This window comes from Cydia amplana, chromosome 10 (genome assembly GCF_948474715.1).
Source record: "Cydia amplana chromosome 10, ilCydAmpl1.1, whole genome shotgun sequence".
Classification (NCBI taxonomy): Eukaryota; Metazoa; Arthropoda; class Insecta; order Lepidoptera; family Tortricidae; genus Cydia; species Cydia amplana.
In genome coordinates this window covers 7461398-7486736 of record NC_086078.1, presented here as the reverse complement: position 1 = coordinate 7486736, position 25339 = coordinate 7461398, and the positions used below count along the sequence as shown (strand labels likewise).

The window sequence follows — 25339 nt, the reverse complement described above, 5'->3', positions numbered from 1 at the left end:
CGTGGAATGAATTGGTTCCCAGACTACTACATTACCTTACGCTATTAATATTTTTCAGTGAAAGAACGTGCAGGGCTGTCAAAGCTAATAAATTGTAACATATCTAATCTATATATATTATATAATACCTTTAAACGAGCAATTCTTGTTTATTTATTTATTTATATGAATATTTATTTATATATATATTTCAAGGATCTCGGAAACGCCTCTAACGATTTTGCTGAAATTTGCTGTTTGGGGTTTTCGGGGGCGATAAATCGATCTAGCTAAGTCTTATCGCTGGGAAAACGCGCATTTTTGAGTTTTTATATGTTTTCCGAGCAAAGCTCGGTCTCCCAGATATTAATAGATAATTAAAGTGTGTGCTGGGAGAAATATACATTATTGGACGCGGCAAAGGAAAAATCATATTCATATTCTTCAAGAGTATTATAAATATGTACTTAGTGTTCAAATTATTGTCATGCCACCTATTATTTCCCTCACCATCATAAGTGTATTTTGCAAATATCCAAAACAACATTGAAGATGATAAAATAAAACAATCGAAAATAAACAGCCAGCTAGTTTATTAATCATGCTTCCATAGGTTGGGCTTGGTTTGCCATTTTCTTGGCTTGCTTTTTCTTTATAAGCATTTTCCTCCGTTCCTCCGGAGTCTTCTTCAAGCCCTTCATCTTGCGAGTCTGAAGGCGGTTGATGTCTTGCTTGCCCATGTGGATACGGCCCAATTTGGAGCCAAATGCATCTCTGGAAATATTTTTCTTTGTGAGGGTCTTGGCTTCCCTGGGGACTCGGCATGCTTCCTTGTATAAATCATCCGCCGCTAGCTTAGTCCTTCTTAGCTTGAAATCTATTGAAGGCCCTGAAATGCAACAACATCGGTTTTGTTTTATGTATCCTACGTATTATGTATATTAGGGTTAAGTCCTATTTTCGATCAAGTGTTATGTAAATGTCATAATTTCGTAGAAGTTTGACGTTTAAAATAACACTTGTACAGTCTGGGGAACATGTTTGTTATGTAAATTTAGAATCTCATGGCGTTATTCATTTGTCAAATCTCACAAACTGTTAATAATCATTCGTCTTTTTAACATTTCTTTTTGGTCAGTGTTCAAGGTGTGTTAAGTCCGGTACTAGCACTGATACAAACATTACTGATTACAACAACACAGATTACTGGAAGTTAGAGCCAATCTGCATATTTCTTTAGGTTTTTAAGTAGGTATGTCATATTATGAACATACCCCGGATTTTTGGGTGCAATTTATAAAAAGAAGATAGTATGATAATGTGAGTTTTATCATTTTGGACATAGAGTGATCACTTGCACCCTCTTTTAGTGCCAGATTACTGGGTGTTGTGGATTATCCAGATTTCACTGTATAGTAGTTATACTATTACCACAACTACTCTACTCTCTACAAGAAAGATAAAGAATAAAGCCATACCAATTTCTTCCAGCTCAATCCTAGGTGTGCGCTGGCCGCTCTTCTTAAGCAGTATCCTGTAGGAGCGCATGTAGATGTTGCCTTCATCCGTAGCCGTGAAACTGATGGTATGTTCCAATCCCTGGAGCCTTATGGACTCAACCTGTAAGTTACATTACATATGTCTAGCATTAAATAATAAGTCCTCAGTCAATGTTATAACTGTTATAAGCATTTTTAATGTAATTTTTCACTAAGTGTATACTTTTTGATGATATATCTGGGCAATTGGTAGTCGTCGGGATCCCCCTGGGGACCAGACAGCCAAAAATATCATCTAAATGTCAAAACACTTTGTCAAAAATATGTCCGTTGTCCATAGAAATCAGGAGGACAAAAAACCCTTAGATATTGACCCGCATAAGAGTCAGCTGCCACAGCTCTAACAAACATAAATTATCTAACAATTACTTATTGAATGCGGTTTTGTTTCAAGTTCATAATCTTTAACAAAAATCACATATTACATACATCATTCTTGTGTGTGTTGTCAAAATTTAAGAAAACCTTATGGATCATATTCAGGGTTTCATTACAATTTTCAAAAATTGAGACAATATGCATTATTAAGGGTTAGCTGGAGAGAAGCCAAAAGGGTTGCTGAAGATAGGAACGTGTTGTGCGTACTTGTGAATGCCCTTTGCGCCTCTGGGGTGCCTTAGGACAGCAACAACAACACAAGGGTTAAGTAACTAACAGGTTAATCTTTGGGATTCCCACCTTCTCTCTATGAAAGAAGTCTGTCAACAAAGACTTCAATCTTTTCAGCTCATTATTGAGTTCCCACGCTGGCCCGTGGAACAGCAGACATGGCTTAAGCCCCGCCAGTACTTTCATGTTTTGAAATTCAGACATGGCTTTGAAGTTCTCGGCACCAAGTTCTATCATGTCCAATATTCCATAGTCAAATGTTCTACCCAGGATGATGTTGTGAGGACGCTTTTTGTTGTGTGATCCCACACCAAACAGTGATGCCTCCTTCTTATAGCACATTCTGAAAGGAGCATATAGAATTTGCTTAACAAATAAAGGTAAGAAATATTTATTAGCATAAAAAAGAACATGATACACAAATTAATATTTTGACGAACAGTCCAGAGAATTGCGCTAAAAGGTCCTCACTCAGCTTGATGTCCCGAAGTGAGTCCTTGGACACACCATGTGATGCTGATTTTCAGTGAAGCCTGGTAAAGCTAAAACTAGTTCCTACATATAGCTGCACACATTTTGTCTATAGATATAACGAGAATATGTGACACATTCTAGCATTTTGACCATATTATCATTTTGAAAACCCCCGGACGGCCTCCAAATTAGGACAATTCCGGGGAAACCCGGACTGATGGCAGCCTTAATATACTGTAACTATAGAATATGTGAAATTGACTCGACTTACTTTTCAATGAGAGTAGCGTCTTCAAAAGGAACGAAATCATTCTTGCGTCGAAGATAAGCGCCGTCGGGTTTTTTCAAATCGTATATATCTTTTAATAGCTGTTTAGTCCGCTCCGAGGGATTCCTCCCCTGAAGGAATATACATTGTTTGGGCCCTTCGGTGGGTTTGGGTTCCTTTGATTGTAAAACCTTCTTACCTTTCCTAGTAGTCGGTTTTCTGAAAAATTACAATAAAACAACATAATAAAAGTCACTGATATCATTAAAAAGGACTAGGCATGATAAAAATAACCATTCTTACTTAATTCTTTGCATAACAGCCATTGTAATGCAAAATATAATTTAATTTCGTCCACCACAAATAAACACGTGGGGAAAGGGAAACTTAGTGACATTGACAATTGAATTGACAAATAAGACAGCGAGTGGTACGTTCGGAAATCAGTAAAATATCGTAACGAGATGACTCGCAACAACTTGCTCGTAAACTGATTTGCAAGACCGAAGTGATCCCATAAGTGTTCCGTGAACAAAGTTTTGTACGGAACACTAAAAGAACAAAAAAAATCTAAAACTTGGAATTTTTAGTCCAGGGGGTTAAACTGGGGGTGGAATTTTGTATGGGGAATCAGTTAAGAGCAGATTTTATAAGATGCCCCCCAGATTTTATAAGATGCCCCCAGATACATATTTCAGGATTTTTAATAGTAAATCATCCCCGACCCTTAAAATTAGGGGATGGAAGACTATGTGCGTGAATCGCGGTGCGAAGCCGCGAACGCGAGTGTGGAGTCGATTTCGCTGTTTGCGAAATTCGATTCCACACTCGCGTTCGCGACTTCGCGCACGAGTGTGGAGGGGACTTCATACTTAAATCTCACCAAAAACATTTTCATGTAAAATGTTGCCAAGACGAAACCTTCACAAACCCTACACCTTAGTCAAAATATGTATGTGGCTTGGCCAAAACAGTGAACGAATGGAATCGATATGATTTTGATTATTCGTTTCACCCGGTTTTCAGGTATAACAAAACGCGTCTGTTACGATCAGCACAGATATGGCCGCGACAGCGCCACGCGCGGCTTATGGCTAGACACCAAAATTGGTGTGGAACGGGGATGTACTTTTAGCTACCTGTAGCAAAGCGACGAAATCGCGGAGTGAGACACGCCTGTTACTGGGCAGGCTTTACCTACCATATTTTTGTAGAAAGTTTAGAAATAAAAGATAGAGTAATAGAGTTCGCAAGAATGTTGGAAGGAATGGAAGGTGTTCAATAGCTTGAATGCAGCTAGCACCAAGCACTAATCCGTTCCTAGCATTTGACATAGATCGGGTCGGCAACTCGGCAATTTGCATGATGTAAATTGCATCTCGGAGGTCATGATTCTACGTCGACACATCGTTAGCGCGTTCTATCTCGGAGGTGTCGCCATCTCTTGACGAGTTTGAGTAATACAATTGTTATTTTTAAGGCATTATTTTTAGGATACCTATTATTTTAAAATATAGTTTAGCAAGCAAAAGTACCAGCCTTAAATATTGACTTCTCTCTAACGGTAAAAATCATACATTATGATTACCCGGATAACCCATATTAATTATGGTTATCACACATCAGAAAGATGTACTTACACACATTTTTCAAACTCTCAATGTATCTAAACCTAACCGCTGCTTACGGTCTTGGTCAAGAAAACCCTCAAGAAATTCATTGAGGAAAATGGTTAAAATAATATGTAATGGATTCAAACGCTCAATTCACAAGATGATTGATAGGTACCTACCTACACGATATACTTACAGAACCGGTGCAAAGCGGGACACGGGCGATTGCAGAAACCCTACTCGTATGGGGAAAATCCCTACGCATTCAATATCGTCACTGATACCGAGCAACATGCATTTAGTTATGGGATAGGAAAATGTTAGGTTATTTTGTGTTTAATATGCGATAAAATTTAAGTGGTTACTACTATATCTATGAGTATACCTACTCGTAAGTAAATACAAATTACTTACTAATATTTCAAATACGAAAGTAGTTAATATGTTTATTATTTACTTATTGTCTGCCTGCTAAAGTGCAGTGTAGTTACGTGTAGTTGTAGTTGATCTGGCTCTGGATTCTGGATGGAGAATAAAGGAGAGGGAAAAAAGGTAAATCCCAAAGAAGCCCAATAACTACGTATACAGCAAAGACCTGCATAGTCGATCACTGCCAAATTGACTCTCAACTAATTATTTAGGGATTAGTGTTTTATGATTGAAGTTATATCACTGATTTGAACTTTCACGATTTTTACACATTATTAAATTGTACAACGGGACTTATCGCGTATCTAAGTTTTAAGATTTAGGGGAGATGTGGGTATAATGATCCCCTTAAGGGAGAAACTTTACTGTGTTCACAGTTGGAGACCAAAACACAAGATTTAGGTCTTTATGAATAGTAAATTTACTTAACTAAGTAACTGCATACTTATTTCTCGTGTTTTTTTTATATATTTAAATAATTATGTTATGTTTTCTAAAGGATCATTTTATACATAGGTATGTATAAAACGATCCCTAGGGTAGAGTTAAAATAATCACAGATGATTCCTTTGTAATATCAAGATTTTAAGATTTATTACGTTTTAATCATTTAAGTCAGTCGATTCCAGCGTTTCTTTATTTTCAGAAGATGAGTGCTATTTTTTTTCTATTTTGACCTTATTTTTAACGCCGTCAGGGGCACAGATTTTGCTTGCTATTTTAAAAGGCAATTCATAATTTTATCGCATTAAGAGCCCTTACCATTTCTTCCTAAGGTCATTTTTTCGGAAGTAAGTGGCTTTGCGCACATAAATTCGCGACATGATATGTCATGGCCTGTACAGGAAATGCTCATATGTAGTAAATTACTTAGGGGGTAAAATGATTCCAGGGATCATTTTACGCCTACGAAAAGGGATCATTTGACCTCAAACACCAAATTTGAAATATCGACAAAAATATAACTATCAAATTCAACTTTCTTCAGTATAAACATCCTTAAAGTATAGATAAACAACATTAAGATCGGACAGTGAAACATAATTTGAATAAAACGCAACATGCTAAAAGTAATGGAATTCGGAAAATAGGCTACCGTAGATTAGACGTATATGTTTTAATTATTTTCTAATAAAATCACGCTACGTGCTCATACCGCCATGACACTTTAAGAGGCAACTGCCGAGGTCACGGGGAAGACGTTTAATGCATATTTAGATAGATGTCATCAGTAGTTGCTCAGATAAAAGGGGGGATCATTTCACTTTAAGGGATCATTATACACGCATCTCCCCCTCCGAAAGTTGTCCCCTACACTGTTTTTTCAAATTTGGGATTTTTTATGTTATTTCTACTCAGAATCACGAGCTCTTTCTATCCTAATAGGAGAAAAAAAGTGTCCTAATAAGGTTTTTATTTCCATTCCGTCACCATTTTTCATAGACGTTTGTATGGCGATCGCGGAATGGAAAGATCGAAAAATGTATGGAAATTTTGGGACACTTTTTAGGGTTCCATAGCCAAATGGCAAAAAACGGTACCCTTATGGATTCGTCATGTCTTTCTGTCCGTCTGTCTGTCCATCCATATGTCACAGCCACTTTTTTCCGAAACTATAAGAGCTATACTGTTGAAACTTGGTAAGTAGATGTATTCTGTGAACCGCATTAAGATTTTCATACAAAAGTAGAAAAAAAAACATAAATTTTGGGGGTTCCCATACTTAGGACTGAAACTCAAAAAAATTTTTTCATCAAACCCATACGTGTATATCTATGGATAGGTCTTCAAAAATGATGTTGAGGTTTCTAATATCATTTTTTTCTAAACTAAATAGTTTGCGCGAGAGACACTTCCAAAGTGGTAAAATGTGTCCCCCCCCCCTGTAACTTCTAAAATAAGAGAATGATAAAATATATGATGTACATTACCATGCAAACTTCCACCGAAAATTGGTTTGAACGAGATATAGTAAGTAGTTTTTTTTAATACGTCATAAATCCCCTAAATACGGAACCCTTCATGGGCGAGTCCGACTCGCACTTGGCCGCTTTTTTTTCTCCTATTAGGATAGAAAGAACTCTGATTCTGAGTAGAAATAACATAAAAAATCCCAATTTGAAAAAAAAGTATAGGGGACAACTTAAAAAAAAAACATCACATAGAGTACATCAGAGTGGATTTATAATTATAACAAATAAAATAACATAACAGATAAATTCTAAACCCCGAACGTCACGACATTTTACGTCTTCGTTGTTTATTTATAAGTAAACTAATTATTTATAAGTCCGGTTTTTGGGTACCTAAATTCGCCAGAGGATATATACGACGGCGCAGCCGCAGACTCCTCAATGCGTATAGACACACCGAGCGGACGGCTTGCGCGACCACCTGCTGTCCAGCTGACGTGTATTTTCGCATTTGTGAAGTATTTGTGTATTTTTAGCTGAAAGTGAAGTGAACATTAGTAAAAAGTAAGTGCAGTTTTCGTTTTATAGGTTTTAATTTACCAAATTGTTAAAAAATATATAAACTAGGTATTAATTAATAATTATACATTAATTCCTATCCTAAATATGTAGGTAGGTATATACCTACTTTATTCTAATTTATGCAGATCTAATTCTATTTAAATACCTAACTAGATTCTAGCATCTGAGCATATTAGAAACAATTATTTTTGGATTAGAATTAAAGCAGTTTAAATTGGTACAAGGTTCTACATCCAATAATAAACTATGGAAACAGCTACGTAGCTCTTTTTCTTTTGTATGTGCGGAATAATTTTATGTAATATGATTTTTATTATAAATAGGTAATGTCAACACAAGGCCCGTGAATTAAAAAGCGTAAAAGTTCTACATCTATACGGTGTTTCACTTTTGTATGGAGAAAAAAGTGATATTTTTCCTGACTTCGCTCACCAATCAAGTCTCCCTGAACTAAGAACTAAAAAAAATCAAAGTAATAGAATAACGTTTAGGAGTTGCACAAATTGAAAAGGAGAGTTCTGAACCCCATACACATCTCAACATTGCGTGAAAATTAACTGCCTACTTATTTTGTAAAATAACAAAATATAATGAACTATAATAATACTAAAATCGAATCAAAAAATTGAATTTTGCGTCTAAAACACAATTACACCACTTTTCATTGGGAATAAGGGAGGTAGAATCACTCAAAAATCTTAATTAAATCATTTATCAAGTACCTAAAATCCAAGTTTACTTATTACTAATTTTGAAAATTTATTTATAAGTATATAGAAGCTTCAGTAACACATTCAAGCGATGTCACATGAAATTGAAAATTCGAAACAATGAAACACCCCGATACGGCTGCTACATGTTAGTATTAAGTGTAAGTAAGCTAGTTCACCCTTAAAATTAAATAGGGTACCTATTTCAAACTGAATAAACTTATGACCTATCATTATCGTTAGGTATTTATTTGTTTTGAAATTGTTAATGATGTGTCTAAATAGTCAGCAAGCCTTATCAGTAACGTCCGAGGCTGTCGCCTTGCACTCGTGGCCGCGGGCTTCCGCACTCAACCAGCTATCAGTACTCAGTACATAATGTCACCCTCTCTCAGTGCCTTTTTCAGAAGCCGCTCCTTGAAACATGCCGTTATTAATTGTGTTTAGACGGTGATTGATATTTATGTGTTTGTGTTTAGTTTAGCTAACTTTGTTCATCATTACATAGTATAAAACAAAGTCGCTAACGCTGTCTGTCCCTATGTATGGTGAGATCTTTAAAAGTTACGCAACGGATTTTTATACCGTTTTTTTAAATAGATAGAGTGATTCAAAAGGAAGGTTTATGTATAATTTGTTAACCCGTGCAAAGCCGGGGCGAGTCGCTAGTAAAACATATAAAGCTAAGCGTCCAAACAGCTCATTGATTCTGTCAACGTCTAGGTAGGTTTTTATAGATGGGAGAGAAAGGGGTAATTGAAGTGGCTTTGTATTTATTTATAAGCGCTGGATGAATAGCTTTATTGCAGTCGCTTCCCTAAAAAATAATGTCTGTGTCCATTTGTTGCATTAGGTTTCCAAAAGTGGATTGATTCTCTAAATGTCTTAAATAATTGATTACAAATGCCATGCTTTATTATCTCACAAACTTTATATCGGGTAGTTACCGTTACACAGATAAATCAAATTATTCTTGTAACTTGTGTTTCAAATTTCATCATGTTGACCTTTCTTTATCTCGTCCCAATAATCTTTCACTCCACTTTTGAGAAACAATCAAGTTTTTATGAGCATCTTACATTTAGGTACCTACCTACTTTAGCCATGAGTACGGGTACATAATTATATTAAGTACCTATATCGTTAACTGGTGCTATGGTCGAGGTCCACGAATAAATTCAGACAAACAAAATAAAAATAAAAACTATCGTATTAGGTATTTTACATATACGAGTATATCCTGCTTAACTGTTTCATGCCCCTTAGAGTAGGTTTCTATCTGGTCTTATACAGGGTGGTCCAAACATAGACGTCCAAAAATTTTTTTTAGTTTCCTCCCATCGTGGGCTATCAGAATATACCCCATGTATGTTAGCCGATTTTTCGTAGTTATCGAACGTAAAACTTTGACTTTTGTTTTTTTTCCAACTCGCAGTCAAGTGACGATGCTGATTTTTTTTTAGCAACTGCACTGTTTGTAAACGATTGTGTTACAAAAAGAAACATTCAAAAAAGTTCAATAGTTTTTTTTAAATAAATTATTTGGTTCATCCCGGAATTTCTTAACAAATTTAAAAGTTCAAAATTCATAACTCGAAAACTACGAAAAATCGGCTAACATATATGGGGTATATTCTGATAGCCCACGATGTGAGGATCCTAAAAAAAAAATTTGGACGTCTATGTTTGGACCACCCTGTATTTACCTAGACTTTGTCTCTTTTATTACCTACCTACTTACTGAGTAAACACTCACTTATTATATAGCAATACCAATACCTACAGATTAATTAGCGTCACACAACAAATTATAGTACCACTGAGCTTATAATTGTTTAAATATTAGTTTATTTGTTGATCTATTTTAATTCTTATTTGCGACTCCATTTTGAACATTTTGATTCACGGCTGTCACGTTAATGGGCTAATAACGTTCTCTATATGTACCTATTTGCGGCTACTTAAGATATTATTACTATTACTTCCTTAGCCCTAATACGAGTATTGAGTAATATAATAGCCATTTAAACAAGCGTTGATTAATGACATGCGCAACCACACGAGTACGCCCGTCCTCTTGTTATAATCCTTAATTAGGTACATACACACAATGTCAATTAGTACCTACTTACTAAGGCCTAGATATGAGCGCCGATGGGCATATAGCCGGCGGCGGCGCGCCGGTCAAAATTGGTCGGCGGCGGCGGCGAATCGGCGGCGTGACCTTGAAACACCTTCGATTAATGAAAACAGAATCCAAACCAAAATTTTACCGAAAAAACATGTTTTTGCTGTAAGAAATTGATGAAATAAATGCATTCTTTATTTTCAAGGATAATTTATTGAATAATGGTACGAAAAAAATTGATATCGTATAAACTGTGGATAAGCGGTATCGCGCGGCATCAGAGGCGGTCTTAATCTTGGCGAGGCTCTGTCCGGAAGATCTTAGCGAGGCCCTTATCTTTTGTGCTAAGTTAAAAATTGCGGATTGACTGTATCAGAGAAACGTCTTGTCGACAGTCCAAAGAAAATCGAGCTCCGTCATTAACCAATATCGACCCAACAAAACCGAATTATGTCAAAAAGTGAGGTCCAACGCCGAGCTCCATGTGCCGAACACCAAAGACTTGATTTCGACGCCTCCCAATGCGAGGCCAGAGGATGAGCTGCAGGTAAGTATACAGCTAAGAATCGAACGCCAAGTGTAAGCTTGGCTAACGGCCGAACGCCCGGAGCTCCGATTGCGGCGCGCTTCTGTGCGAGGCCGAGCTGCAAGAGAGCAGAGCGAGGGTGAAGGCCGATAAAGACTGAAGCCATAGTGTTAAAGATCTGGAGCTTTCCTGCAGGCGCATCCGTGCGACGCCAAAGGGCGAGCTGCAATGGAGCTAAGATCGGATAAGGACCAATGCTCAAGCGTTTTAAAACAGGCCGAAAGTTGAGCTCCAAACAGGGCCAAAAACTTGCAGGTTCAGATAGCGGCTTAATTCCATGCGAGCGATGCAAGGCCAAAGATTGAGCTGCGAGAGAGCAAAGCTTGTAATTTGAACAGTGACCAAGTTTAATTGAGACCCGATTCCGCGCCCTTCCGTGCGAAGCCAACGGCCGGACGTTTGAACGTGGAAACGCTTAATATCTCAAAATTAACCCCATTTTATACCTTTTAAAGATGGTAATGCTTGCAATGGTTAAAGTAGCGGTAAATGACGAATGGTTAGCTGGCAAAATTAGTTATGCATTGGATCGGTAATCCAAAGATGTGGGTTCGTGTCTCACGTTAGCCAGAGTTGATCACAGTTAATTTTTTCATTATGATTGACATATATCTAGTGTATATATATATATAACCTATAAATTGTAATGTGAAACGTTCCACAATAAAAATGGAAGGAAATCAGTATATCTATTACAAGCATATTGATGTTAAAATTGATATTAAATAATTTCGTTTCTCCAAGACTAGTAGCGCAGTTACTAGATAGATAAGTTTGCATTTGTCTTCGATATTTTTGAATTATACGGGCCTAAAATACCTTTTGAATGCCTATAAACTATTCGAAGTGGCGCCGTTAATGATCTAAACTCGATTAAAAATATATTATCTGATTCTGAAAGTAGTAGTAACTACCAAGGTCACGCCGATGCCACGCCGATAGCGCAGCGTCGGCGGCGGCGGCGCGAAAATTTTGTCGGCGGCGGCGGCGCGCCGGCGCGGCGCTCATATCTACTAAGGCCTAAGGGCAGACTCTCAATACGTCTCATATGTACATATGATATCCACAACGTTATTATTCGTATTCTTATCAATATTTTAGTCCATTTGACTTTAACTTTGATTTACCTATAAGTGCCAATAAATGTGTTCGTGTTAGAATAAAAGAATCCATACAATCTAGGTAAAAATGTATGGGAAAACCAGCGTCTTTCGTCAGCGTATCAAGTAAATGATATGGTCACATTAATCTATACGAAGGTCTTTAAAAGAAGTAGAAACTAAATAATACTATATATACAGAATCGGCAAGAAAATTAAGCTTCAAAGTCCATTTATTTTATAAATCCACACTTAACTCACACTAAAAAAAATTTAAGCCAATACGATTTACATGAAATGTTACGTTCCCATATAAATATCTCAAGAGTCTTAAGGGTGATATAACTCTTTTCCATCAGTCTTTTACTTCTTGCCGAGTTGTGGTTTCGCCGCGCACCGTGAAAATAGGCAATTAACTAGTTGTGCTTCCGATAAATAAAGCATTCAAGATTTTCAAAAAGCTGTTAAGCTAAAGTTACGCCATACTAAAAACAATTTAACGCTGGTTTAACGACATTTGGATAGTGGCGAGTTTTTTGTTTTTGTTTATTTATTCATTTTGTTGTTAACGAAAACCTGCTATTGAGGAAACTACATCCAAAAAACACATTCGCACTTCGCAGTTTATATGTACCTAACTCACCTTAACGTTAAGTTTATAAACGACATTGGCAGATTTGGCTAATGACGAGCGTTTTTTTATTATTTTTTTAACTTTGTTGTTGACGAAAACCTGCGCTTGAGGAAACTATGTCTAAAAAACATGTTCGCACTTCTAATGTAACCTAGTATACTCACCTTAACGATATCATGTCATACTCTAGTTTGTGCTTGTCACTAATTTTAATTTAGCTTCCAAAGTTCACTTGTAGATAACAATTGTGACTCGTAGTCGTATGTACAAAAAAATCGCAAAACTATGTAACCCTCCGTCAGTAGTCGATGATCCGACTGATGCATACCATTTGTAGAAAAAGAATCATGCATTTTAAAAGAGAGAGAACTTAAACAGCTATCCACACTGCCATTACACCTAACAACCTTACTGACACCTAATGAAATATAATTTGTCCTTATGTCCTTTCCCATAACATTACAGGGACACATTGACATCTTGACACTGTTTTTGGTCATAAAACCATTCCCACCACACCACCGTCATCTTAATAAAACAACCGCCATAAAATATAACTTTATATCAATCAATAAGTGGAAATAACCTTCTTTAGTAAGGTGCGTTTATACCTTGGGTGGTTTCCGTACCTGCCTATAATGGATTAGTTGAACCTACCTATACTATATCTCAACCTATCAAAGTTACTATGAAAGACGGCCTAGCAAACTAAACACGACGACATGCTCCCCGTTACCTGTGATATAGGTACATACATTTAATAATCGATAATTTAATTAAGTATCTAATCCATTATGCAGAAAATTTCAAGATAATTATGGTTGATTAAGATTGAAGGTTTGGATAGTTTAGTTTAAAATAAAATCCAATCCTACAATCACGTGTAATTGATATCATGGCTTTTGTCTATAATTTTCATAATCTTTTAGTAAGTAAGTAAGTTTTAGCAATCAACTGACATCATTAGAAAACAATAATAAAGATAAAGGGTCTATTTTTATAGCAACTATGTATTTGGCCATGCTATGATCACTCTGTAATGTTATATTTTATTTATTTATTTATAATGTTTTAATTGGTATAATTGGGTTGTCTTGCGGACGCTTAATCACTAAAGGTCATCAGTATATGTATGTGTTCCTTCCAGACGGCATTATTACTGATAACTATAGGAATCATTCCATACATAAATAAATTGTTTTATCGCAAGTAGAAACCAAATAATACCTAATTATCATACAAACTGCCAATATTATTACAACCTATATGTAGGTGAATTTATCCTGCCTATTTAATTACTAAATAAAAATATTATATATATTCTTATAAAATAATATATATCATAAGGTTTCGTGGCTGAAGGGTTCTAGTTTCAATTATAAGCTCCAAATGGTTCGTTTAAAGTTTAATATAACACACGGCCGCTGCGTCGCACAGAATGGTATATCACTGATCTGGGCGGCCAAAAGTCAATTTTTAAAAACTGATTTTGGGTAGAATAATGAGGTAGGTTCAGAAAGTCTACTCATCGACGCACTATAATCTGTCAATGTATTCGACCTTATCGCTAAACTATGCTCGTATAGCTGGTTGCAATATTAAGTATTTGAAGTGCACTTATTTTCTCAAACGACACATCAAATTCGGGGTGACTTTTAATAGTGAATTTGTATGTTTTTGCGGTAGAATATATAATAAGTTACCTTAAATGTTATGATGGCAGGTAAGAATGTTTCATTTGTATATATTTTTAATAGGATTGATTATGTTATGACGATATGGTAGTCATTCAAAAGTACACCCTTTTAACGTTCTCGTTTTGCTTGTATTTTGACTTATCGGAAACATTTAGTTGTAGTTCCCGAGGTGTCCCGGCAGAAATAGGACATGTAGCACATACCTCATTTATTCTAGTTTACGATTTAGCTTTGATTTTCCACGGAAACACTCCGGAAAATGGAAAATTAGGCATCCAAACCTTATATGGTCTAAATGTATGATTTTATGAATTTGTTATTTTTTGGTAATTTTGATTTTTTATTGTTTCTAGGGCCATCTAATGTTAAATTAATAACTCGATCTAAGTTATTTGAGTTGATTCAGCAAACGAAATTGCCAAATTTAAAAAGTAAACTGGACTTCATCGAAAATGATTTGCTTGGTAGGGTAAACTTTAATAATGAACAAATAATGGAAATCAAGCATAATTATTTTAGTCGGTTCAAGTCTGAAATGAGATCTAGATGGACTGCAGCACACAATAAAGAATATTATATCTTTAAAAAAATGTCGATTGGCTAGCAGGTACATTTACGTTACCAAAAGACATTTTCGTCTATACCGTCAAAACTTTTCTCGAAAGTTTTCAAGGGTTTCATGCAATAGGGATGTACTTAACAGATTACTCGTGACTTTGGATCCTCTAATAACAGGTATGAGACCAACACCGCGTAAAAAGACAAAGCCATTCGCAACAGAAACTCTCGAGATGCTGCTTCCCATGGAGCCTCATACAGATGAAATGGTGTCTGATGAAGATGAAATATCGACAGAGCCGTCTTCGTCTGATCAAAGTGACACGATTTCTGACTGATTTTTGTTACTTTTGTATATACTTTGTACATATATTACTTTGAGCTAATATTGAAAAATCCTTATTTTTTTGTAATTTCACCATAATTTTCTTACCGTATAGCTAAAAAATGAAATATTAGCTTAATATTACTGTAACTACCAATATAACATCAAAAATAATATTGGCCGCCCAGATCAGTAAAATACCACACTGTGCGTCGCCAGTTCTCTTCTTTTGAACTTGGCTTGACACGCTGCCGCGTGTCTAGAATGTCTAGATAGTTATTCCTATTTATCTTTCTTTCAAACTGACTGTTTGACTTACAATGTACTCGTATCGGATTATAAAAATAAAAATATATGTAGGTATGGTATAATTATAACAGATGCCTACCGTTTGCTTTACCTACATCGGCTACATCCAGCGACACCCCCTCTGAAGACATTAAAAAATGCAAAGCAAAGCGATGGGAATGCGAAAGAAAAGGCCTACATACGAACCAAGAAAAAACTAGCTAAATCTGGGTTCCATCTCGAACGAGGTGAAGAGATAACATAGGCACTGTTATGTTACATCGACTCGTGTAACGGTTCATGAAACCCTGGCGTGATCTCTATACTCGCCATTGATAAACACAACGTAGCTACCTATTAATTACATGAAGGAAAATTAAATAACTTATCAAAAACATAAATAGGAAACACTAGACCCGCGGTCGGCAACAAGCAGCCCGCCAGCCTCTCACTTGCGGCCCGCGAGCCTCCCTGGCTATTTTGTATGTAATATTGACAAACTACAATACCTGATAAGGTCACAATGTGCGGCCCACGTCAACTTTTTTAACTACTATGTGGCCCTTGGCTGCTAAAAGGTTGCCGACCGCTGCACTAGACCATTCCAATGCGCCTATCGGTGACGTAAGTATTTTAATATCTGCGTCATATATCTAGTGAATCTAGATTCACTATCACTAGTGATAATCAGAAAGCAGTTTTGGCAATGCAATACGGATAGGTTTAAAAAATTCTAAATTTTCCAATGAAAGGAGTAGCCATTCCTATGTTCCCCATCCCCATACCTTGAATAATGAATGCTTAAGTTATGAAACGAAACGTCGAAACTTCGAAACGTCAATTTAATAATAATAATAACTATAAAATTCAATATACGTGATAGGTATAATCCGTTTTAATAGTTTTATTTAATGCTTAAATATGTTATCATAGAATATTGGTCTTGGAGGCTCGGCCCGCTATCTTGAAAGCCGCGACGTGCTGGCTCGATGTCGGACAACCTTATCAATAGGTCATGAACCTTTCTTTAATGCTTGCAACACATATTATTTTAAGAGCAAAGTTCGTTCGATAATGCGCCTAATCGCATGGCCATCGCCTAATTTTGATAAATTTAGGTAATTAAAATGACCGTTGGTCAAATTTGGTATTTAAGAAATGATAAGGGAAAAGATTTAAAAGTTCCTGGCAGTTAAAAAACCGGCCAAGTGCGAGTCGGACTCGCGCACGGAGGGTTCCGCACCATCAACAAAAAATAGAGCAAGAAATCGTGTTTGTTGTATGGGAGCCCCCCTTAAATATTTATTTTATTTTATTTTTAGTATTTGTTGTTATAGCGGCAACAGAGATACATCATTTGTGAAAATTTCAACTGTCTAGCTATCGCTGTTCATGAGATACAGCCTGGTGACAGATGGACGGACGGACAGCGAAGTCTTGTAATAGGGTCCCGTTTTTTACCCTAAAAATGTTCATTAAAATATAATGTCTCACGGCTCGAGACACTATTAGGCCTCCTGTCGAAAAAGCATCGACAAGCATTGATAAACTTTGCTCCAAAACGCAACGTGGCGAAGATTGAGTACACACGGCTTACAATGGTATCACAAGAGGAAGCAAAAGACTGTGTGAAGAGAAAGAGAAAAAAGTCTGAAAGCGGACCCTTGTCTCTGTAGCAGTAGCAGCCGAGGAAGCAACTAGGATAACGGCATAAGAGAGATAAACTATCACTTCAATTTCACGCTCCTTTTCAATGATGTCAAAGGGTATCTCGGATAAACGTTGAAGTAAGTTTTAATGTAAGAACAAGGGTCACTTACATGATTGCACTCTGCGTCATATTATTGACGTGTGTACCTACAACAAATGGCATTGCACGCCACCGAGTTTGTAAATATTCCGTGGAACATCTCCGGTCGACCGAGTAAACGTGCAACTGCCCTACTGACCCATTTAACTTCAGCTGAATGATAGCAAACTAATTACTCTAATTGCGAGAAGTTATTTACAATTATTATAAAATCTTACAAGGATTTTCCGCTATGAAATTCTAAAAAGCCGTCTCGTTTGATTAGTTGTGTCTCAGGAAACTATCGCTCTTATGAGCTTTTGTCATTTTCTAATGTCCAAAAATAGCATTGTTTTGCAGTGTTAAATTTAACGCATGCGCTCATAGTACCAAGAGGTCATTATTCAATTTTTAGTCTAACATTATCCAATATACCTAGTGTGTTAGATAGCACCCCTGCTAAGATATTAACACCTCCGAACTCCGTTCCATTCAGTTATTCCAAGACGCAACTCCGTCCCGATCAGTCGGGCTCGGGGACCTAAACTTCTAAGTACCTATAGTAAATCCAGATATCGTTTCAACATGTCATCGAACACTGAGCCCGAGAAAATAAATGAAATGAGTGTAATGAGTAAGTGAGCTTACAATTTTGTAATAATCCTACTTACCTAATTCGAAAATATACTTTTATACTTACCTCAGATGAAATACCTCAAAATTGAACGGTATTCTTTTGAAATACATTTTATTTATAGCCAGATTTAGGTAGGTACCTAATTAAATGCGTGCGGTGTGTGCCTTCTTCACTATCTTCAGAAAGTGTATCTGTAACTACTTTTAAGCTATTTCGCTTTTACTGAACTGTGACGCGGTGGGCAAAGTTATGTAAAAGGGCAAAGTTTACGGTATTTGACAATCTAACTTTAACTACATTTTGAGATTTACGAGTAACGTAATTGGTTTGACAGTGATTTGTTTGACAATGCTGCTGAAATGCTGTTGGAATGCTGACAAAATTGTGAAAATTGTAAGGTAAACGTACTGCGGCGGTAGCACGGTCGCATTTTTATCGCTTGTTACGATGCCTGTCACGTTCTAACAAGTGCGAAAGTGACGGGCATAGTGACAGGCGATAAAAATGGAACCATACTGCGCCCGCTAGTGCTCGGCGCGGTCCCAGTACATGACATCTTGAAACTTAAGTAATCGTAAATAGAGGTGACAGCTGGGTGTCATCTATTGGACATTAGCATGTCGAGCACTAGTACGTTTACCTTACGTCGAACGTTTTTAGAATTTTTCACCACACCAACTGGTCAAAACAAAAGGCTCTCTTGATTGTACAAAAACTGATAAGAAAGTTGCATTTTATCCACATGTGAGGCAAAGTAATTAAATGCAAATTTTGAGTAGTTTCCTTATGTTGGCTGGTAGAATTGACTTTTAAATGATAAAATTTTGAATGATAAAATTGATAAATATTTAAAAACATTCATTTTGAATTCGTTTTCTTTGATTTTGTTTGGTATTTTACAGTTAGTATTTAGTTGCGTGTCCACCACACCAGAGGTGAAAAGTTATGTGTTTCACTCGGTGGCAAAATTTGTTTAATCCTTGTGCCTTGAAACCCTGGCAACGCTCAGGATTCTATTTTTCGAACTCGACGAACGGGAAGCGCTAGAAACCAAAATTGAACTATGAGCGTAGCGACTGTAAACGTGCTTAGAAAATTTAATGAGTGTTTTGTTCTCACAGACTATGTGATTCCAGCAAAGTAGTAAATACGTTTATTAGTACGGTCTGTTGCCGTTGTCCATAAAACTGAAGGAAGTTTACTAAGTAAACTGTTACCAGTCTTATCTACGGAACGTTGTAGAATGGTATCATAGAGTGTATTGAATAGTAGGGTAGTATCCAATTTTAAAGATTTTGCTACGCCCATGCATGGTCGACCTACTTGCAAATCCTAAAATCAATATCTAAATTGAGCCATCTTTTAATTCCAGTGGTGGAGAATGAAACAAAAGACGCCGAAAGCCAGAAGACGGGCCAAGACCCGCTGGAACGAGCTATCGGCGCCATTGGCAAGTGGCAGATATGGGTCTGCTTCGTCGTGTTCCTCGTGAAGTTCCCCGTGGCCTGGCACCAGATGAGCATCATCTTCCTCGCACCCCCGATGAACTTCACCTGCGCAGAAGAATCCAGCACCTTCGACAGCGTCTGCCACGCCAACTGCACCAGCTACAAATACGACCACTCTGTCTTCAGAGAGACCATCGTGTCGCAGTGGGATCTAGTCTGCGGACGACAGTGGCTAAAAGATCTTACGCAAACCTTCTTCATGCTCGGCATCCTTGTTGGCAACATGGTCTTCGGCCATCTATCCGATCGGTAAGTTTCACGTGGGTGTCAAGCTCATAAGTGATATCTTGACAAGAAGTTATGTTCGTCGTTTGCATAAATTGGCACATCCTGCTTCGGGTTGGGCTCCGGAAACCATTACTTGACAGTCTGCTGATTACCAGCCATTGACCTACTTGTAAATTTGTATGTGCGAAATACGACGATCACCCGAGACCTGAGGCTAGGAGCTGTTAATTCATAATAATACAGTATGTAGGGATGATTGGATGAATAGATCATTCACTTAATTTTATACCCAACAGTGAAAGCATTCATGTTTGAAATTATTTTATTTATAATATTTAAAAATAACCCTTGTGGTCTTATTGCACTTAAAAAGGTTTATTTTTATTATATATTTTATATTTCGTTAAATTAACGTGAGAAACCAATCACATGAAGTGTTAAGTTGATGACATTAGATTCTTAGTTAATTTTAATATATTCGCATCGACTTTTGTGAATTCAGACATAAAAGAAGTGCTACAAAAGAGATATAATATGCACAAAAGTCCGAACCTAATCAGGTTTCCACGTTTGCATCTGTAATTAGTAGCGACTTATTAACAATTAACAAAAACTTATTAACAATAACTCTTTGTACCGTTCAAGCTGTACAAGCTATGAATAAATGAAATAGGTATGACGATGGTAATAAAGTAAGATTATTTATGGCAATGATGAAGGTAAGGTTTTTAAATAAGACTTTCATCACCCCACAATACATACAAATCGTTGTTGATAAAAATGTTACCTTATATTTACCTAATCGCCATGAGCCGAACTCGTGAAGCTTTTCCGTTAATACTACGATTTTGTTTTGCAGGTTCGGTCGACGAATGCCGTTCCTAGCAGCAGTGTTCCTGCAGTTGATATCAGGCGTGGCGACCGCGTATTCGGTGAACTGGTACATGTTCACCGCGCTTCGCTTCATGCTCGCCGTGGCCACTGGCGGCACCATGGTCACCAGCTTCGTCCTGACCATGGAACTCATCGGCGCCAGATACAGAGACACCGTGGGCATCATTTACCAGATACCCTTCAACCTCGGACACCTGTCGCTGGCGGCGTTCGGCTACTACCTTAGAGATTGGGATAAATTCCAACTGGCTATCTCGCTGCCTTCGATTATATTTCTGAGCTATTATTATTTGTTGCCTGAGTCGCCGAGATGGCTTATCACTGCTGGAAGGACTGATGAAGCCGTCAAGATTATGACAGTCGCTGCTAAAAGGTAAACATATGGTTGTGTTTGATATTAATTGAGTTTTGATCATTATGATGAGTTGATGACGTACATAATATAAATAATGACGTTCTTTACAACAGCTAGGGTTATTAAATTAAGTAGGTAGATATCATAAGCTCTAGAGCTGTTTTATTCTCGATTTTCTTCTTATATGGCATTTTAATTTAATTTTTAAATATGCCTCATTTTTCAGAAACGGTCGGCCAACAGAAAACATCTCTTCAACCACCCAGAAGCTGAGCGTGGACGTGAGCAAGCCCGCGCACGTGTCGTTCCTGGCGCTGTTCGCGCACCCGCGCCTGCGCGTGCGCACGCTGGCCATCTGCTTCAACTGGTTCGTGTGCGGGCTGTGCTTCTTCGGCGTGTCGCAGTACATCGGACATGTTGGCGGGAACATCTTCACTAATGTCGCTATTTCTGCAGCTATACAGGTGAGCGCTGAATAACTTTTGGATGTACACTGATATCCAGAATTAGGAAGAGTATATTTAAATATGTATTTATCAAACATATCTACGTAAAAAAGTGATTAAGAGACCACGTAATAAAAGCATAAAATTTATACGATAAGGTGGGAATCTCTACAATATATAGTTACGCGCTCACAACTATCAGTTTACTCTTTCTAAACGGAATACCTACGTGTATACCTTAAACAATACCTAATATACTTCATATATGCTTAATATATTATAAGGGAAGGGAAGTTTCAACGTTTCTAAAGGAGATGCCAATATGTTCTATTCTATTCTAAGACAATTATGCCGAATGTTTCTGGCAGGCGTTCCCGGCGGCCGTTGATGAGATCTTAACACAATGCATGCTACGTACTTAACTTCAGGCGTTTGCATATTTATTACGATCTGTGTAACATCACTACAAAAGAGTATACTTATTGATAATTATTATACAGGGTGCTTCCTGTAACAGGAGCAATAAATTAAACTGTAGGCTGTACTCCTCAAAATGACCAACATTTGTTCAGCAACTTTTAAAAATTATGAATCCTTTAGACTTCCTCTTTTTCATACAAAATAAATATTGCCTTCAATGTACGCTGACATCAGTGTGTTTGACGTTGCTTGTCACGCTTTAAACATAACAAAATTAGCAATACATTGCGTCTTAGAATAAACTTTAAAGTGTAATAAAAATCAAAACCAGAGTTATTTTCAAAAGTTGCTGAACAAATGTTGGTCAGTTTGAGAAGTACAGCCTACAGTTTAATTTATTGCTCCTGTTACAGGAAGCACTCTGTATAACTAGCTGTTGCCCACGACTTCGTTCGCGTGGATTTTTATATTGGTTGTTGTAATTCTGCATGAACTTTGTGCAGTTAAAAAAAAATATTCCCAATACAAACTGTCAACCTCCTCTCAATCTGTCAATTTCCTGTAAGGGTACAGGAAGAATTTACCAAAACTCACTCTAAAACATTTTCTTTCTCGATACAAAGTTTAACTAAACCCCCCATAGAAGATGAATTTTCAAAAACACTCATATTAATTACCTTACCTACCTACTTATACATATCTTGTTTTCTAAAGGGTTCGAAGTTTCAAGTCAGTCCCTCAAAATGTTTGTTCCTGATGCAAACTTTCAAACCCCTTTCTAATCCTATTAGGGGACGAATTTTCAAAAGCACAGAAATTACTTTTCTTGCTTTCTAATATTGTGTCTACCTACGATTTAAGTTCCTTTACCCACCTAATCAAATTGTTCCCGTTACAAACTTTTAACCTCCTTTTAACCCCCTTAGGGTAAGAATTTTAAAAACGCTGAAATAACTTGTCGTATGTTATAATGTTGTGTCTTCCTAAGAAGTTTAGTCACAAAAAAAATCGTTTCAAACTTTTTTCACAAAATTTGGGGATGAATTTTTATAACTGGAGTTCATGCACTTTTGTGAAAGTACTGACCAGGCTACGCAACTTAGGTATATCGCCTTTCATTAGTAGGTAAATACACCAGTTTAGGTAAATAATCCCCGAACTAAGTACTGAATTAGAGTTGCTAGCAATCACAACCACAACACATCTGCTATCGTCGTCATATGTCATAATTATACAACCATTACACGTGTTTGTGTTACATTATTTTAGCTCAGTAGTTCACGAGCGCCTCGGTATCGTAGTAATTTGATCCCATGAATTCCTTGTTTAGACGTCGTATCTCAAACACCGTTGAACTGAACATTTTTTGTAACACAGAATCGTCAGAATCCTATAACATGGTCACGTGACAAAAGCAGTGACAAAGTCAAAAGCATAAAATATTCAAAGTCAAATGTTTTAGTCAACATTACTTAGAAACGAGAGTACGTCATTAAATTGCAGCAAAGTCTTTAGTAATAATATTTACTTAATGTTGTTTATTTCTTTCCAGGTCCCAGGCACTTTGATCTCTATCTACGCGAACAGAGTTCTCGGGCGGAAGATAACGCTTATCAGTTCCAACTGCATCACAGGGCTAAGCTGCCTACTCATCACCGTAGTCCCACACTCAGGGGCGAGCCACCTCTCGCTCGGCTGCATCGGTCTCTGGGGCATGAGCATATCATTCTCCACTGTATACTTGTACGCTGGAGAAATATTCCCCACAGTCGTCAGAAACTCCGGGGTAGGGTTGTCTTCGACTGTAGCCAGAGTAGGTTCCATGGTCGCTCCATTTGTAGCGACCCTGTCTTCAACCAGCCCGTGGTTGCCGCCTCTAGTTTTCGGTATCACGCCGCTCATTGGCGCTGGACTTTGCATACTTTTACCTGATACGAGGGGACGAATATTGCCTGACACGATAGAAGAAGGTGAAGCGTGAGACCTATAATAATTTAATATCGATGAGTATTATATTCATTCGTGCCTTTTATTTATTATGATAATATAATTTTTGTTAATCGTTTAGTGACGTTCTCATAAATAAGAGGCTTATATTATACGAAAGTAATACAAGGTTGTATTAATGAAGAAGTTGTAAATGGCAGGCTGATAAGTTGATAGCAGCCAGATAGCAGCTGACTTGCAGCTTGCAGGTGCAAATGGAATCATTTTTGTCATTTATATATTTAATTACTGACAGTAGTCTATTTTCAAGACTAAAGGTCTATTATTTCATAGGCTGTGATAATTTGTAAAAATATGTGTATTACGTAAAGGATTAATAGGAAATAAAAAAGAAAATGTTCATTTTATTATTCATGTTTTTATTTTACCCACTTGGCCGACTAACAGCATTTTCCCTTCTACAATAGGTACTTTATGTTAACAGGTACCTAACCGTTTAACCTCACCTTAAACAGCGGCAGCGGCGGCAGTGACATTTACAAATGCAATTTATCGTCATTCTTATCAAGGATTATAAAAACAAATAATAGTAGTTTATGCAACAGTGATATAATAAGGGTTCTTAAAATTCAAGGGTCGAAGTTACAAAACGAGACGTAGTCGAGTTTTGTAAAAAAAGACCCGAGAATTTTAAGAACCAATTATGAGCTGTTGCATACATTACTTTTTCTATGACAGCTGCAGCAAAAAAAAAGACTTATTATTAAAAAAAAAGAGTTATTATTTAAAAAAAATTGAGTTATTATTAAAAAAAAAAAAGAGTTATTATTGTAAATGAAAACATACCTCTTTCAATCAAGATGATCGGAACTTGTATCTTTAAAAAAAATAAAGCAGTTGTATTATACTCATAAGATGACTGCTAGCAGTCATCTTATGAGCCTATAGACAAATCATTCAAATGACATTGCTTTAGATATCACTGTCAGTCATTTAATTGACACATTTAAGTGCTGGAGTAGAAAAAGATTATAATGTATAGGCACCTAATATTCTTACGAGTCGAGTAGATACAATACACACTATCTAATATTGGTCTGAGTAATAAGTACGGTACAGTTAAGTGCTCTTAGTATTCTAAATGGGTCATGCACAATTTAAAACCAAAGATGTCACCCATGTGGATATATTAATAGTTAACAATTTGTGTGCATGATGTGTGTCAATTTATCAGATTTAGCGAAAAATTATCCCCACATCCCACATACAGTGCACAGTTTTGTCACACTCGCGAATGGTTATTTGCATGCGAATGTTTTATTTTATGATATTGTCATTTATTGGCGCACATCAAAGGAAAGGATTCTTTGAAGTCTTCGAACCTAACATTCCACACAAAAACAAAGAACAAAACGAATTCGCGAGACCTTTGGCAGTCCAAATGGGGGTTCATTCCATTTGCATACAAGGGGGAAAGTTATTATTTATTTTTTCTACTCCAGCACTTAAATGTGTCAATTAAATGACTGACAGTGATATCTAAAGCAATGTCATTTGAATGATTTGTCTATAGGCTCATAAGATGACTGCTAGCAGTCATCTTATGAGTATAATACAACTGCTTTATTTTTTTAAAGATACAAGTTCCGATCATCTTGATTGA

At 36.8% G+C, this 25339-nt stretch overlaps 3 protein-coding genes across 4 annotated transcripts in view; 2 read left to right on the top strand and 1 right to left on the bottom strand.

Annotated features, from left to right (window-relative positions):
• The window catches only part of LOC134651346 (organic cation transporter protein), a 499346-nt gene that overhangs the window by 125602 nt on the left and 348405 nt on the right, over positions 1-25339 (top strand). The window lies entirely within an intron of this gene.
• On the bottom strand, positions 552-3312 carry LOC134651804 (ribosome production factor 2 homolog). Its single transcript, XM_063506914.1, has 5 exons — positions 3193-3312; positions 2893-3108; positions 2217-2490; positions 1458-1599; positions 552-868 (listed from the first exon to the last, which is right to left on the bottom strand). The coding sequence occupies exons 1-5, from the start codon at positions 3213-3215 to the stop codon at positions 579-581; spliced, it is 945 nt and encodes a 314-aa protein (XP_063362984.1). The 5' UTR covers positions 3216-3312; the 3' UTR covers positions 552-578.
• Positions 7268-23899, top strand: LOC134651802 (organic cation transporter protein-like). Of its 2 annotated transcripts, none has more exons than XM_063506913.1 (5): positions 7268-7408; positions 19251-19635; positions 20474-20881; positions 21090-21327; positions 23282-23899. In XM_063506913.1, coding segments are annotated over exons 1-5 (1461 nt in total). In that variant the 5' UTR covers positions 7268-7407; the 3' UTR covers positions 23711-23899. The 2 variants fall into 2 exon arrangements, with proteins under 2 accessions (XP_063362983.1, XP_063362982.1); XM_063506912.1 differs by lacking the exon at positions 7268-7408 and adding an exon at positions 17766-17866.